The 13,636-nt window shown below is 42.2% G+C and overlaps 1 protein-coding gene across 1 annotated transcript; it reads right to left on the reverse strand.

Annotated features, from left to right (window-relative positions):
- Positions 1 to 394: 394 nt before the first annotated feature.
- On the reverse strand, positions 395 to 12,388 carry rrp12 (ribosomal RNA processing 12 homolog). Its single transcript, XM_079686958.1, has 34 exons — positions 12,159 to 12,388; positions 10,855 to 11,078; positions 10,529 to 10,612; positions 10,334 to 10,410; positions 10,128 to 10,233; positions 9,922 to 10,038; positions 9,672 to 9,810; positions 9,435 to 9,562; positions 9,247 to 9,345; positions 9,076 to 9,167; positions 8,859 to 8,970; positions 8,639 to 8,739; positions 8,438 to 8,552; positions 8,216 to 8,358; positions 7,172 to 7,293; positions 7,027 to 7,091; positions 6,781 to 6,943; positions 6,524 to 6,678; positions 6,242 to 6,309; positions 6,045 to 6,138; positions 5,791 to 5,949; positions 5,598 to 5,678; positions 5,403 to 5,508; positions 5,203 to 5,310; positions 4,953 to 5,110; positions 4,775 to 4,866; positions 3,028 to 3,183; positions 2,754 to 2,926; positions 2,555 to 2,665; positions 2,423 to 2,469; positions 1,286 to 1,364; positions 1,092 to 1,159; positions 916 to 998; positions 395 to 823 (listed from the first exon to the last, which is right to left on the reverse strand). Exons 1-34 carry the CDS (start codon positions 12,295 to 12,297, stop codon positions 721 to 723), a joined length of 3,867 nt encoding a protein of 1,288 aa, XP_079543084.1. The 5' UTR covers positions 12,298 to 12,388; the 3' UTR covers positions 395 to 720.
- Positions 12,389 to 13,636: the final 1,248 nt, after the last annotated feature.

A 13,636-nucleotide genomic window follows, 5' to 3' on the forward strand; every position in this document is an offset into this window, starting at 1 on the left:
GCTTCTCTCCTCCGAGACGCTGACTGACACACTGAGCTCAGACACAAAAGAGTGCGATTAGGCGGTTGCTATGAATCATTTTTGCTGCAATCCATCTGGGGAAATGAGTCACACGAGGCTAATGGTATGTTCACTGACCCTGCACAACAACAACCTACAGCTTCTCTCTCCATGTCTTTAAGGGGCTGCACTGAAGGCACACCGTCACGTGGAAAAACTAATGGGCTGGAGATAACTGGGTTTATAATATGGAGAAATTAAAAAAGGGAAATATTGTCTTATCTTCTCAGTATAAAAAAAAAATTCTGTATTTTAAATCACCTTAAAATGTATTCATTAACAGTCTTTCACTGTCTATAGCGCCCTCAAGTGACAAAATAACACAAGACAGATATTAAACTTCACAAACCAGTCTTATTGTCTATCTCCATATTAATGTGTACACATAAATACATGTATTTTTAAGGAAATAGGGAGTATAACTGATGCCTAAAACAGATTACAGTTGAGTAATTTGAAGCCTAAAGGACGTCAGAGCATTTTGTGAGCTTTGAGAGAAGGAACAGTTTAAAAACAAACTAATTCACCTTCAATGAGTCTGTCTGAATGGCACACCGACAGACACGCACATAACGGTGCATATCTGCATTTTAGTATGTTTATGAACACACCATCACACCCAACACATTAAGAGTCCATTGAGTAATAAAAGGACGCTCTTCAGGCTTTCCTCTTGTTCTTCTGCATTTTCTTTCCAGACATCGCCCCCTTCTGGGCTCCTCTCACCATGCCCTTGAACTGGCCCTGTAGTTTGGCACGCTTCCTGTGAATACACAAAGAATAAAATATGTAAGCATCGGATATTTTTATACAAATGAATTCCTTATGAGAATGTAGATGAGTGAATTTAGTTACCTGCGATTGAGCTGGGACTTCTTCAGAGGGATGTAAGCGTAAGGATCATGCTTCCCTGTTTTCTTTACGTCTCCTTTTCCTTTCTGAGAGATGTAGAAGAAAAGAAGAGCCATTCAGAATGATCATTTCTAAACCAGGAACTCCTGCAGAGCGTTTCTGAAAGCTGTCGTACTCACCTTTGACTTGTACTCTGCCCCAGTGTCTTCACTTCCTCTCAGGGGTCTGTGGATACCTGAACCCCCAGCTGAGATGAAGAAAAAGATGTGCTGCTTAGTCTCATGACATGCTGCCTATCCAGCACCTAGGCTTAATGTAATCCCCTTAATGCTTAAGCAGTTTTAACTCTGAGGATGTTCGGCACCAGTCCTACCTTTGTATTTAAGCTGTGGCGCAATGTCCATGTCCTCGTCCATGTTGTCATCTCTGAACTTCCTTTTCTGTATCTTTTTCTGAAAGTGATTAAAAACAAAAAGTAGTTAAAACGGCAGTAAAAATGTCTCTACAGTAACAACAGCACTAAAAACATTTCTGTGTCACAAATGTGACCCGCTCTATCGAAATCAGTCGGAAGTCGCAACGGCTCATTTCAAAATAAACGTGGATTTGCGTAAAAAAAACTATTTTTTCGGGGCTCTGGCGTTTTGTTTGATTTTAAACAAACAAAGTCTTGGCTTTCAGAATATGAAACTTTTATTTCCAAACTCACACAATAAATACATTCTGAGGCCTTAGTTTTGGTTTCAAATGACACAACATCATGTATGTGTTGCTTCTTTGGGCTTGTTTTCATAGACCTGGTTGCTTATTTCTCTCAAATCTGGCAACAGAGTGGGCGCAGTGTCTAATTGTAGCAGTAAGCTAACGAGTACTGATAAGCTTTATTTTGTTTTGATCCAATGCTGCACAACTGAACTGATCCAATGCTGCTGTGAAAAAAAGAAGCTATATCCATGTTGGATAGAATATCCAATTTAAATAAAAAAATAAGCTTAAGGGACAACTTCAATGCTTTTTTTCTTCTTAATGCATTTTATAAAGATCGGATCGGGAAAAATCGGTATCGGCAAATTGTCAAAATCAAATGATCGGAAGCAAAAAAAGGTGATCGGGACATCCCTGACACAAACGCAAAATTACACAAACACACATGTATACACACATACACACACACACACACACACACACTCGCGAGCTTCCCCCAGACCAGTAATCCAAACGAAAATACCTTCCCTCCGTAGTATTTTGATAATTTGCTAATAATCAATCAGATCGATGGATTCCAGAGAAAAGAAAACTTTGATGCCCTTTTTCTCAAAATGATGACTCGGTGACAGTCATTATATAATGTGACATATTTCGCTTAATATTTGGAGTACAACAACAATCGTGATATCATTAGAAAGCTAGGAATATCCTGTTTCCAGCAGTGTATACAACTCAAAATGTGTCTTCGGGTCAATGCGACTGATTTCGATAGAGCAGGTCACATATATACAAAAGTACTCACACTTTTGACTCCAGCCTCTTCTAAGATATCCTTCATCTCTCCCTCATCTGTAGACATGGATTGATCATTGTCATTTGTTCAGACAAAAAGCAATGTACAAGATGGTTAGATTAATTAAAGAACTCCTCTTACCGTCATCCTTTCCATCGTCCTCTTCATCCTCTCTGATGATCAGCCGTCCGTCTGATGTCACCTTGAAACCATGCTCAACCTTGGCACTCTTTTTCAGTTTTGGGTTGGTGGCTAAAATAATACAAAAACATGTTAAAAGAAATACCATGACAGGATATTTCTTTCTTCGAAAAGTCCAAATGCAAACACCGTATGTTACCTAGCACTCTCTGGGAAACCGTAGGATCCAGGAAGTTAAGTGGGTCATCTTCCTCTCCTTCTTTGAGCCAGGCCCGTGCTTTCTGTGGTTTGCCTCCTTTCTTCTGAGCTTTACGAGCCTTTCCTTCATCTTCTGACATATCACTGTCCGACTCTGCAAGGATGTCCTCAATACTAGAGAGTGAAGGGCAAAAGGTTGTTTCGTTTTTAGTTTTGAGGAAAGGGGGAAATGTACAAGGTTATCCAGGGCTTCGTTTGGGAAAACAGCAGTGTACCTTTGGCTCTTGGTTTTAGGGTTCTCATTTTCGCTCTCAGAATCATCGTTCTGCTCCGCCACCTGCTTCTGCCTCTTGGTGCGAGCTTCAGCCTTGCGGATGTTTGCAAGCACCTTGTGGTGTTCTGCAGGCAGCATGCTCTTCACTAGCTCGAAACTGGAAAAACAGCAGAGAATCAGACACATGCAGAAAAATACGTACAGTACATCATACTGTGTCATAAAGAAGTGATGTAGTTGTGTTTCCCAGAGGAGGCGTCTGGTGCCGTAAAGACAACCAGTGCCGTGTTATAACTGGTGCCATTATTTAAAAAGAAAGCTTATTATTAAGCATATTATTAATATGCTTGCATCTTAAATATTTGACTGGCCATGGCTTTAAATCAGTCGTGTTTAAAAAATAAATAAAAAACATGCTAGCAGACAAAGAAACATTTTTAAAAGCTAAAAAGAAATACAAAGATGCATCTCAGATGATCAAACATTAGTTCCCAATCAAAAACACCACATTATAAAAAGGACAAATACAATCATTTCCCTTATATTTTTTGTTTAAAGGGTCCCATGTCATGGCCATTTCCACTGATCATAATTCCATTGTTGAGGTCTACTAGAATAGATTTATATTGTGCAATTTTCCAAACTCACATTGGTTCCTCATACAGCATCTCTGTAAACTACGTGTATTCACTGAATTTCACTCTCTGCCTTTAACGGCTCGCGCGTTGTAGCTCCAATAGCTCCAGCCCCCACCCTCCCTGTGAGCACAGTGTGCTCTGATTGATCGGGACGTTGTGAATCGCGCTGAGCTTCGTGGAGGTGTGGTTTCCTTGTTTAGCGATACACAGTGAAACACAGCCAAACTCACCCTGAGCACACACAAAGTCACAGCCGAAGTAAAAACAATAAGTGTGGCTTGATATTGAGTAAGGAAAAGGTTGATAAACGCTGTGAGAATGGGTCTGCAGAGAGAATTTCGCCGCGATCCCAACTGTCTGCTATCAGCCTGCAGCCAGGGAGGAGAAATCAGCAGAGCTGCCTGCACTGAGTGTGTGTGTGTGTGTGTGTGTGTGTGTGTGTGTGTGTGTGTGTGTGTGTGTGTGTGTGTGTGTGTGTGTGTGTGTGTGTGTGTGTGTGTGTGTGTGTGTGTGTGTGTGTGTGTGTGTGTGTGTGTGTGTGTGTGTGTGTGTGTGTGTGTGTGTGTGTGTGTGTGTGTGTGTGTGTGAGTAAGTCCGTGGATTGGACAATTTGGACCAATCAGCGGGGGCTTAACGTAACGGCTCCGCGGACGTAACGTAACGGCTCCACGGATTGGTCCATTTAGTTCCGGGTACGTGCTTACGTAATCTCGTACCCGGAAGAATCAAATGGATGACGACCTTTCACCAACGAGGCGTTTCGGGGAGGTATTTTCTGTGTTAGAGTTTTACTCGCTACAGGGTGTACTTTGAGGGTTTTGACTCTGAAGACCGTTTACATGCATAAAAACCTTCATAACACACAAGGGGACGGGTAATAACCGGAAAAGCATGACATGGGACCTTTAAGTAATGGTAATGAATGGAACTGCTGTAAGAGGGCCAAATAAACTGTAGGAATTAGCAAGCCAGACATTCTAAACAATTGAGGAGAAACCCAAAGGAAAATAGAAGCTGAAAGGATATTTTTTGACGTGCATTATCACAGACCATCTCATCTTCTTCAGTCAATTGAAAGGGCCCAACTGAGGCTTATAAACAAGCACTTACCCAAACTTCCTGATGAACTTGGTGAAGATGTTCTTCAGTTTGGTTCTGAAGTGCCTCCTCACATCGTCTTTGATGCTCCCAACTCCCTCCATCTGAACACAGAGAGTGACATCTGTATTAAATCAGGGCGCAACTGTCTCTTACAGTAGAAATGAGTATCAACAGGGACAATGCCTACCATGACAGAGGCATGGGATGCGAGCGTCTTGGGGTCCATGATGAAGAGGATGACCTTGATGAAGCCTAAGGCGGCTTTGACTATCTCCCTGGTACGAGAGGTGAGCAGCAGACAGATGTTGTGCAGCAGCTGCTCCCTGGTGTTCGTGTCTATAGCGTCTGGGGAAGAAAGAAAAACAGACTGAATGCAGGTCACAAATCACAGCATTCAAAAGCACCAACAGGAAATGAGTGAAAGTCTGCAGACCTACCTTTATATTCAAACATCAGTCGAGTTAGAGCCAACACTGTGCAGGTGATCATGGTGACGGAGCCTGTGAGTCCTGCGTACACCAGCATCAAATACTCCTCCAAGGCATCTGGATAAGAGCCACATACTCCATTAGTATTTTTAACTAAATATGTAACTTGCGTCCACATATAAGAAACGGAAGGAAGACAGATGTGTTACCTTTTGTGTTCCCACAGAAGCGGACAAATGCTTTTCCTATTTCCACCAGCAGAGTGTAGGCATTCTTACGCGCTCCAGCAGACACTTCCTTGGTGCATATAATCACCTGACAGAGAGCAAACACATTCAATTTATAAATAACAGTATGTCAGATAACATCAGTATCAATGTGTTTGTTTTCATTTGTGTTTTGACCTCTGGCAGAAGGGCTGGGATAAAGTCTTTGTGTTCTTCAGTGAGCCCCTTCACAATGTGGGTCAGACACTTGAGTCGTGGCTGAGCAACACAAATAAAAGATACAATTAGAAAGTGCAATAAAACATTTAAAAAAAAATCAATGGCACCTAGAGTTGGTTTGATTTCATTTCTCTCTACACAGCAGGCTCACCCTTTTGGCCGGCGATGAGGCCTTCTTCAGAGTGTCGAGCAGGACCACTTTGAGTGTTTCCAGATTGGCAACGACAAAGGATCTGCACTCCTCTCTCTCTCCTCCACACATCTCCTCCAGCACACGGTATGCCTTCTTCTGCATGCCTGCCTCTTTGCACTACAAAACAAACATAACAAAAAGACAAACAAATTAATTAATTTAGCTTTAATTAAAAACTGGAAAGCGATTAAGCACACTCTGTATACCCTTACCTCCAAGTATGGCCTAATCAGCTCAAAGGTTTTAGTCATGGTGGCCACATCTACAGCGGGAGCCATGGCCACCACAAGGTCCATCATTGACAGCCTGAGAGAGAGAGGTTCAATAGAAAGTTGTACTCATAATTCAATTACATAATAAACTGAGGCAAACATAATTCTACAGCAATATGTCTGTATTTATGTCCTACCGTGTGAACTCTGTGGTGTCCGAGCTGCTCAGTTTGTCTGTGGCTTTTTGCAGGAACGTGCCGACCAGCTGAGGATGAGCGTTTGATTAGTGATACACCGGCACAATAAATATGGCCCATCACAGTAAAGACAGACAATACAAATCATCAGTTCTTTATGAAAGAAAACTAGCAATGTTTTTTCAGAATGCTGTGTTTAGTAAGTTCATAGTTAAACATAAATTAAGTTAACAAACATCAAGTGCGTTGTCACTGCACCACATGTGAACAAACTGAACTGACCTGTGTTTCAGTGACAGTTAGGTAGACCTTGATGGTGTCTAGTACGGCCATCCTGTAGGTGGAGGACTCTCCAGCTGCCGGCTGCTGGCCGTACACGTTGAAAAGGATTGGCAGGAAGTTCTTGGAGAAGCGACCAACTTCAGCCTTTTCTTCCTCTACAGAAATAAAGTACACACAAAGGATTTTGAAGTGATTTGATTCAAGAGAAAGTCGCCTGTATGCGTTGTCTCTCTATGGAAACATGAGTGTCTTCCTACCGGTGGAGCAGCTCTTGTTGACGACAGTGCGTAGAGCCTGGCACACTGTGAGCCTCAGGTCCGGTCGCTCGTTAATAATCGTACCGAGTGTGCGGGCTAAGCCTTTGAACGAAACCAGCAGGTCTACAGGACATGTACAGAAACCAGGAAGCATGGTCCAAATCTGAAAGACACCATACAGACATGCACTTTAAAAAAAAAAATCTTGACTGTGAACCCATCAAAGTTATGTCCGTGTAGAGCTACCTGCGTCTGTAATGTCCCGTAGACTTTGGCCTCAAGTTTATGTCCTGGTTGCTCCAATTCATCAGCTACAAAACAAAGTTATCAAGTTAATACCTAGCCATCATATTCCCTCTAGCCTAAAGTTGAGCCTCACACACGTGTTTACCTCTCTGCTTGAGTGTGGAAGCCAGAGGGAGGAAATAAGAAGAGAAGAAAGCGAGGTGAGTGTTCTTCACGTGATCCCGTATGACCGGGATCAGCCAACTGCGAGGGAACTCCAAGTCATCCCTGGTGACAAAAAGCAACAGTCCGTTGAACCACTTTAATGACAGGAACATTGCCCCACAGTGTTTCCTTCAAAAAATGCATTAATCTTGAGTTGAAGCCCTGCCCTTACATTATATTGTTTGGGGTTCCAGAAAACATTTTCACTTTGACTGCCAAACAAGGTGATGTGGTGGCGTATACATTACATGTTACTTGTTAGACGCTTTTATGCAAAGCGACTTACATACTCAACACTGTGGGCAATCCCCACAGGAGCAATTTGGGGTGAAGTGTCTTGCCCAGGGACACAACGACATGCTGACTGCAGTGGGGTTTGAACCTGTGACCCCCTGATCCGAACACCAGAGCACTAACCCACTGCGCCACACACCTTCCATACATCTCTGTTAGCTCGTTGCAGAATTGTATTAGACTGGAAATCCCCTAAGCCCCAGTCTTACTCTATTTGGCTTAAAGGCCTGGTATTCTTTCTGAAACTTGAGAAAGTAAAATATACTCTTAGAGGCTCTGTAGACAGTTTTTATAAGAAATGGCAATGCTTGATAGATTATTTCAACAACCTCCATACACTCCCGACCTGATGGCGGGAAATTATTTATCTTTTTATACATCTTCTTATTTATATTTTTACTTACTGATCCGTTTTTACTTACCATATTATTTACTTATTGTTGTTAATATAAATTTTTTGTCACTGTTTTTATTTTTTATATTTGAACGTGGAATCAATGTTTAATTTTTTGTATTAAACTTTTCAAGGTGGGATGGGAGGGGAGGAGATGGGTGGGGGGGTGGTGTTGGTTTGTTCTAAAAATGGATGAAGGTCATCGTCTCAATTGTGACCCGGTATGATTGTGCCTGTTCTTCAATTTAAAAAAAACATTGGAAAAAAGAAAGAAAGAAATCATTAAATCACACTTACTCAAAGCCGGTGATGTTGAGAGGAACAGCGCCCAGCACCACTTCAGGCCCCATGCTCGCTACAGCGCCTCCTACAGCCAGGTCCAACTCTCCGATGAAGGGGAAATGAGGAGTGGCGCGCAGGTCTGCTAGAGACTGCAGGGACTGTCCAGCACATAACACAAACATTCAGGCAAAGTTCTACCTCTAACTCACAGTAATGTAGAAATGTAAGTGGCTTTACCTTGGTCATGATGGGGTGAGCACGTTTCCCTATAGACCGATAGAAGCAACCCAGGATCTGCAGCACAAATGGCCAGGAGGCATGGTAGCGATAGGACAAGCCTTCCTCTACGATGCTGAAAAACAGATACAATTATCATGGTAAGCATTCACAGGAAGTCTCTGAATAGAGAAGTGGAAAGATTGAGAACAGGGTGCTTACCGAAACATTTTGCAGACATAGGAGGGGTTCCCTGCAGAGGCTGTGGCAGTGATCATGCCCATTTCCTCCATGTGAGGGGCTACACATTCAGTCAGCAAAGTCTGAAACAGATACACATAATGTCATAAAATATGGCCCCCGCATACACTGTTAAATAAAGGAAAAGCAACAACTGATTGGTGAACTGGAGTTACTCAATGTGGATGGATAATATCTTTACCTTTAGTGTATTGGTTGCTGCAGAAGCCACCTGTGTATGAGGCGACAGCAGGCAGGACATGGCAGCAGAGAAGAGGCGAGGGAGGTGACCAAAACTCAAAGAGCTCTGCAAACTACACAAAGACACACAAACTGTTGATCTACCTTTCCAATCTGACAGGAAAACACACAATTACAACAGAAAAACGTGATGCTACTATGAGAAAACACTGTATTACCCTGCCAAGTGAACATGTGCTTTCTCCATGACAGCGAGCCAGGCCAGCAGCGGCTGCAGGTCGTTCTCACTGGGCAGGTAGTCGTACAGAGCCTGACGATGGGAAATGGCATATTAGCTTTCAAACCATATTTTGTGTTATTCATTTTCCATGTTTGTTTTATTCTCTCACCGTGATGATCTGTGCGTTGAGTTCTGGTGAGAGGGTTGCAGCATTCGGCTTCCCGCTGAATAGCCTATGAAAGGACTGCATGGCACTCGCTGTCACCAGCTATGGACAGAAGAATAGCAGCCATGTTAGACACTACACTTTGTATCCATGATAAGAACAACAACCTATGCATGTTTTTGAGCTCTCACCACATGGCTGAGTGTCATCACTCGCAGCAGAGTCTCACAACAGGACTTGACCGCTCCCAGAGGAAACGTCCCCATCAACTCCTTCAGAAGACCTAGCACATGAAGAGTGGTGGTGTCCTCTTTGCTGCCTGGAGGGGTAAGAAACATACTTAAACTACAATATACAGGACAATTTCAAAAGCATATTTTAAACTATTTAATATCCCACAATAAGAAAACAAATTATGTTTGTCTTACCTCCTGCCTGTTCCATTTCTTTCATGCAGAACTTGGCTGTGGTTCCTGCTGCAGGGTGATGGGTCGGGGCATTATCTCTAAACAGGAAGTCGCTACCTCTGAGAATGGAGCAGACTCCTTGCTGTGCAGCTTTACGGACCTGGGAGCCACAATGGACAGAAAATGAAATGTAAAATAATTGTACATTTTTAGCTTCTTATTCACTTTTCAATACTTATGAGGTGTTTAGTAGCAGGCTTGTGAGACAGACCTTAGGCTTGCTGTGCACTGTGAAGCTGAGCAGTCCGTGGTAAGCCTGAAGAGTAGACGGGTAAGTCCAGACAGATACATCCTGCTTCCTCAGCAAAGTGGCCAGGCATGACAGGATCTAGAAATGCAGTAATGACAAACTCAATCTATGCTGCAGTTTTCATCATCGAACATTATAAAAAAAGAAATAGAAAGAAATGTACTCACCCATCTGAGCGCAGAGGCAGACTCAGACGTGGCCTGTTTGGACATGACGTCCATCAGAGCCTTGGTGGTGTCAGAGAACTTAGACATGAGCACTGGAGCCGGAACCCTGAAGAACGAAACACCAATCAGATGAAAATCATTTCAAGTCATTAGCCTTGACGTGAATGGGAGTTTTGTTTTGGCAAGAAAAGTTGTTAAAGTTTTACCGTTTCATGACAAGGTTGAGGAGATACGCCACTGCAGCCTGAGACTCTGTCGTATCCACGACCTCAAGAGTGGTCATCTACCATAAGCACAAACACGCTGCATTTTCAGATACAACACCAAGGTTTATTGTAATCTTCAACACATACAGTTAGTGGTTATGTCTTTGTAAATGTTCCTTTTAAAGCAGCACTCACCAAAGCAGCAAAGTACTCTGTTTCAGTCTCCTTTCCTCCTTGACTACGGATAACCTCTGTAACAGCTGCCAGTACCGCACAGATCTGTAAGGAAAATCTGTAAGTAATACGTATACACTTGAAAATATTGTGTTTGCACCGTTAAATCAACTCTTACAAATGTCATCAATACATTTTCAAAGCTACCCTCAATGTTTGAGCCTTTCCTCCTAATGCAAAAAGGCTTTTTCAATGCACCAAAACAACAAGTTTTCATTACAAGTTACCCTAATAAAGATATTTGTTGATGGAGTTGTGTGTGAATGTACCATCAGTGGAGTACCTACCTCTTTGTGAGCAGCTGAATTGGACTCCCAGTAGCGCTGCACCTTCCTGAAGGTCAGGTTGGAGCAGTCGGACAGGCCGCTGAGGAAGGTTCCTGACGTCCTATCTGAAAACGCCTCGTCTGGCTCCTCTTCCATGCGGGCATCTTTACGGCTACCAATCTCCAGCGGACCAGCCTGCAGATCATTGTGCAGCTTCAGAGCATCAACTGTTAGGTCATTCCTTCCTGTGGGGTAAAAAGATGGAGAGACACAACACCATTACATTAAGCCAACTTCCACATACACAACGCTTTTATATATTTTGCCCCCACATTTTAGGACAATGAGGATGAATGATGATAAACATACAGCGATATTTAACAAGACATTTTAAGGTTTGTAAATAACATTGATTCAAATAATCATGCATTTATTTGGCTGAAGATTAGACTGATGGCAATCAACCCCTAAATCACAGTGGAAGCAAAATTTACAGAAAGTGTACTTTAAACCTTATTTTGTACTTCTGGCAGTCAATAACAGCAAATTGTAAAAATTGATATTAAATATGATGGTAAAAAATGTTTGTACCAAGGAATCTAGGCATTATGTAAAATAAAATGTTATAATTTCTACACAAACTCCCTCAAGTTACAGCTTTAAGTCCAAACTTCAGAGTAATCAATAATACATTAACAGTATATAAAAAACAGAAAACATATACGAAAAAAAAAAATCATGTAAAATCATGTGCATTTTGCTCATATAACTATGACAAATTGTTACTACAGGGATTCTACAATAAAAAATAAATAAAGTAATAAGAATAATAATGCTAAAAATTAAGTCTATCATAAAGACTGTTAAAATGCAACATAATTAGATACACATATTAGTTGTTGTATACCGTAAATAAATGCAGAAATACAAAAAAGTAACCCATTGTAAAACTGTACGTCACTGGCCAATTACTAACAATGTATCTTCACTTTTATTGTCAATACTGTCATTTTGTAGGTGCTGCCTGTATGACATCAGCAATATTAATAGTTATCTGTCTATCGACAGTTAAACATGTGTGTGTCTCTCAAACACACAGCAGTTGTTATCATGAATAACCAAACACTTGAGTGTTATTACAAAATAATCAAAGGAAAAATACAGAAAGATATTTAGATTTTAGGTTCTTAATTGCCAACTATTTTGAGGTTGATGATGAACACTTAATGGCATTTTATGTAATGCTAGCTGCAAGTTAAATGGCTGACGCGAGCTAAAGTTAGCAGTAGCTACGGACCCACGTGTAATGTTAACGGGAGGCTTACCGGAGGGTCGGCTGAAGAAGCGGCTTTTTGCAGCCTGTCGGAAGCGACTCGTCTCCGGGTTTGAGTCGCTGCTGTGTCCCTTCTTCCATCGTTTTAGTTTATTCCCCGTCCCAGATCGAAGTTTCCCTGATTTGACCATTTTCGGGGTTGAAAATAATCACGTTACCCCAACTGTCTGCAGCTGACGCGGTCGCTTACCAAGTGACGTCACGTGTCTGGTCTGGACATGCAGTTGTTTAGCCAATAGATGGCGCCGTTCAGTTATACATTACCTAAATAGCACACACAATAATAAACAGTTTAAAGTCAAATGTATTATATTATAATAAACAAAAAGGCCACCATATTTTTACATCCATACCTCAGTCCTTTTTTAATGTCTCTTGCCTTTCTATTTTTTGCTCTTACTCTGACTGACTTTTCTGTTGCTTTTCCAATCCGTGTATCTACCGTCCAATTGTTTTTCTTTATTAAACACGTAAATGGAAGAGCGTCTGAGTGGCGTTTTTGCTTTTTGCTCTTTACCTTACTAAATGGTCAAATGGTCATTGGAGCGAGGGGCGGGGAGAAGCTTGGGGGACCTCTGTGTCGCCTGTCAGCGCAACTTACATGATGCTGTCAGCGAACCGATCCAGCCTTTCGGCGCGATATCACTCAAATGCGGGACATAGTCTCAATGTGTGGGAAGCGGGACAAATAATAAAAATGCTGTGTGTGCAGTCCCGCACAGTGCGGGACACCTGGTCACCCTACACACACGGTTCTGCCCCTCACACACACACGCTTCAAATCAAGTTGCATAAATGCTTAAGCTACGTTTTTATTATAATAACTGTGAAATCTGCCTATCATGTTTTCGTCATTAATACAACAAACACACACTTGCAACTGATAACACTGGCAATGATTTTAGATGTATTAGACTATTAAAAAAAGAAATCATGCTTCAAATAAGTGGGGGTACGGCGTACCCCCGCGTCCAACGCCCACTACACCACTGCTTCTGTCTACTTGTATCCGAAATGCTTCTCGTTTTGCGCTGTCCTCCCGTTCAAATGAAATCGCCGCCAATCATATTTCCAAGCTCGCGCCAGGGGGGGGGGAGGGGTTACAAGGTTCGCGTCTTGTGCTGCATTCCCTTGCACTCGGACATTAGAGATTTTCTCTCATAAATGTCCGATGAGCCACAACTTTTCTTTCAAAACAAAGCTGCCAAATGGGGTGGCAGCTGGGGTGGCAAGGCATTTTTCTGAGGTGGCAGCTGCCACCCCGTGCCACCCCGTAGAACCGCCACTGCAGAGGAGTACTGGAAAAGTACACAGTAGGCCTAAGTACTTCATAGTAGTACTTGTGGGGGTAGTTTCACTAGTACTGAGTCCAACAGGATCAATCTCACGAAGAACTAATGGCAACAAAAAATAATTCCCTCATTAAACTTAGCAGAAGTGGCTTGATTTTGTTATCAGCAGGGGACTTTG

Source organism: Notothenia rossii, assembly GCF_949606895.1.
Source record: "Notothenia rossii genome assembly, chromosome: 6".
In the NCBI taxonomy this organism is placed as follows: Eukaryota; Metazoa; Chordata; class Actinopteri; order Perciformes; family Nototheniidae; genus Notothenia; species Notothenia rossii.

Excerpts from the sequence above, each read along its gene's own strand:
- rrp12 (XM_079686958.1), bottom strand. The coding sequence starts at position 12,297 with ATGGTCAAATCAGGGAAACTTCGATCTGGGACGGGGAATAAACTAAAA. Across the intron at positions 7,092-7,171 it reads TTCCACACTCAAGCAGAGAG|CTGATGAATTGGAGCAACCA; the intron begins GTAAACACGTGT and ends TTTGTTTTGTAG. Across the intron at positions 5,509-5,597 it reads TCCCAGCCCTTCTGCCAGAG|GTGATTATATGCACCAAGGA; the intron begins GTCAAAACACAA and ends GCTCTCTGTCAG.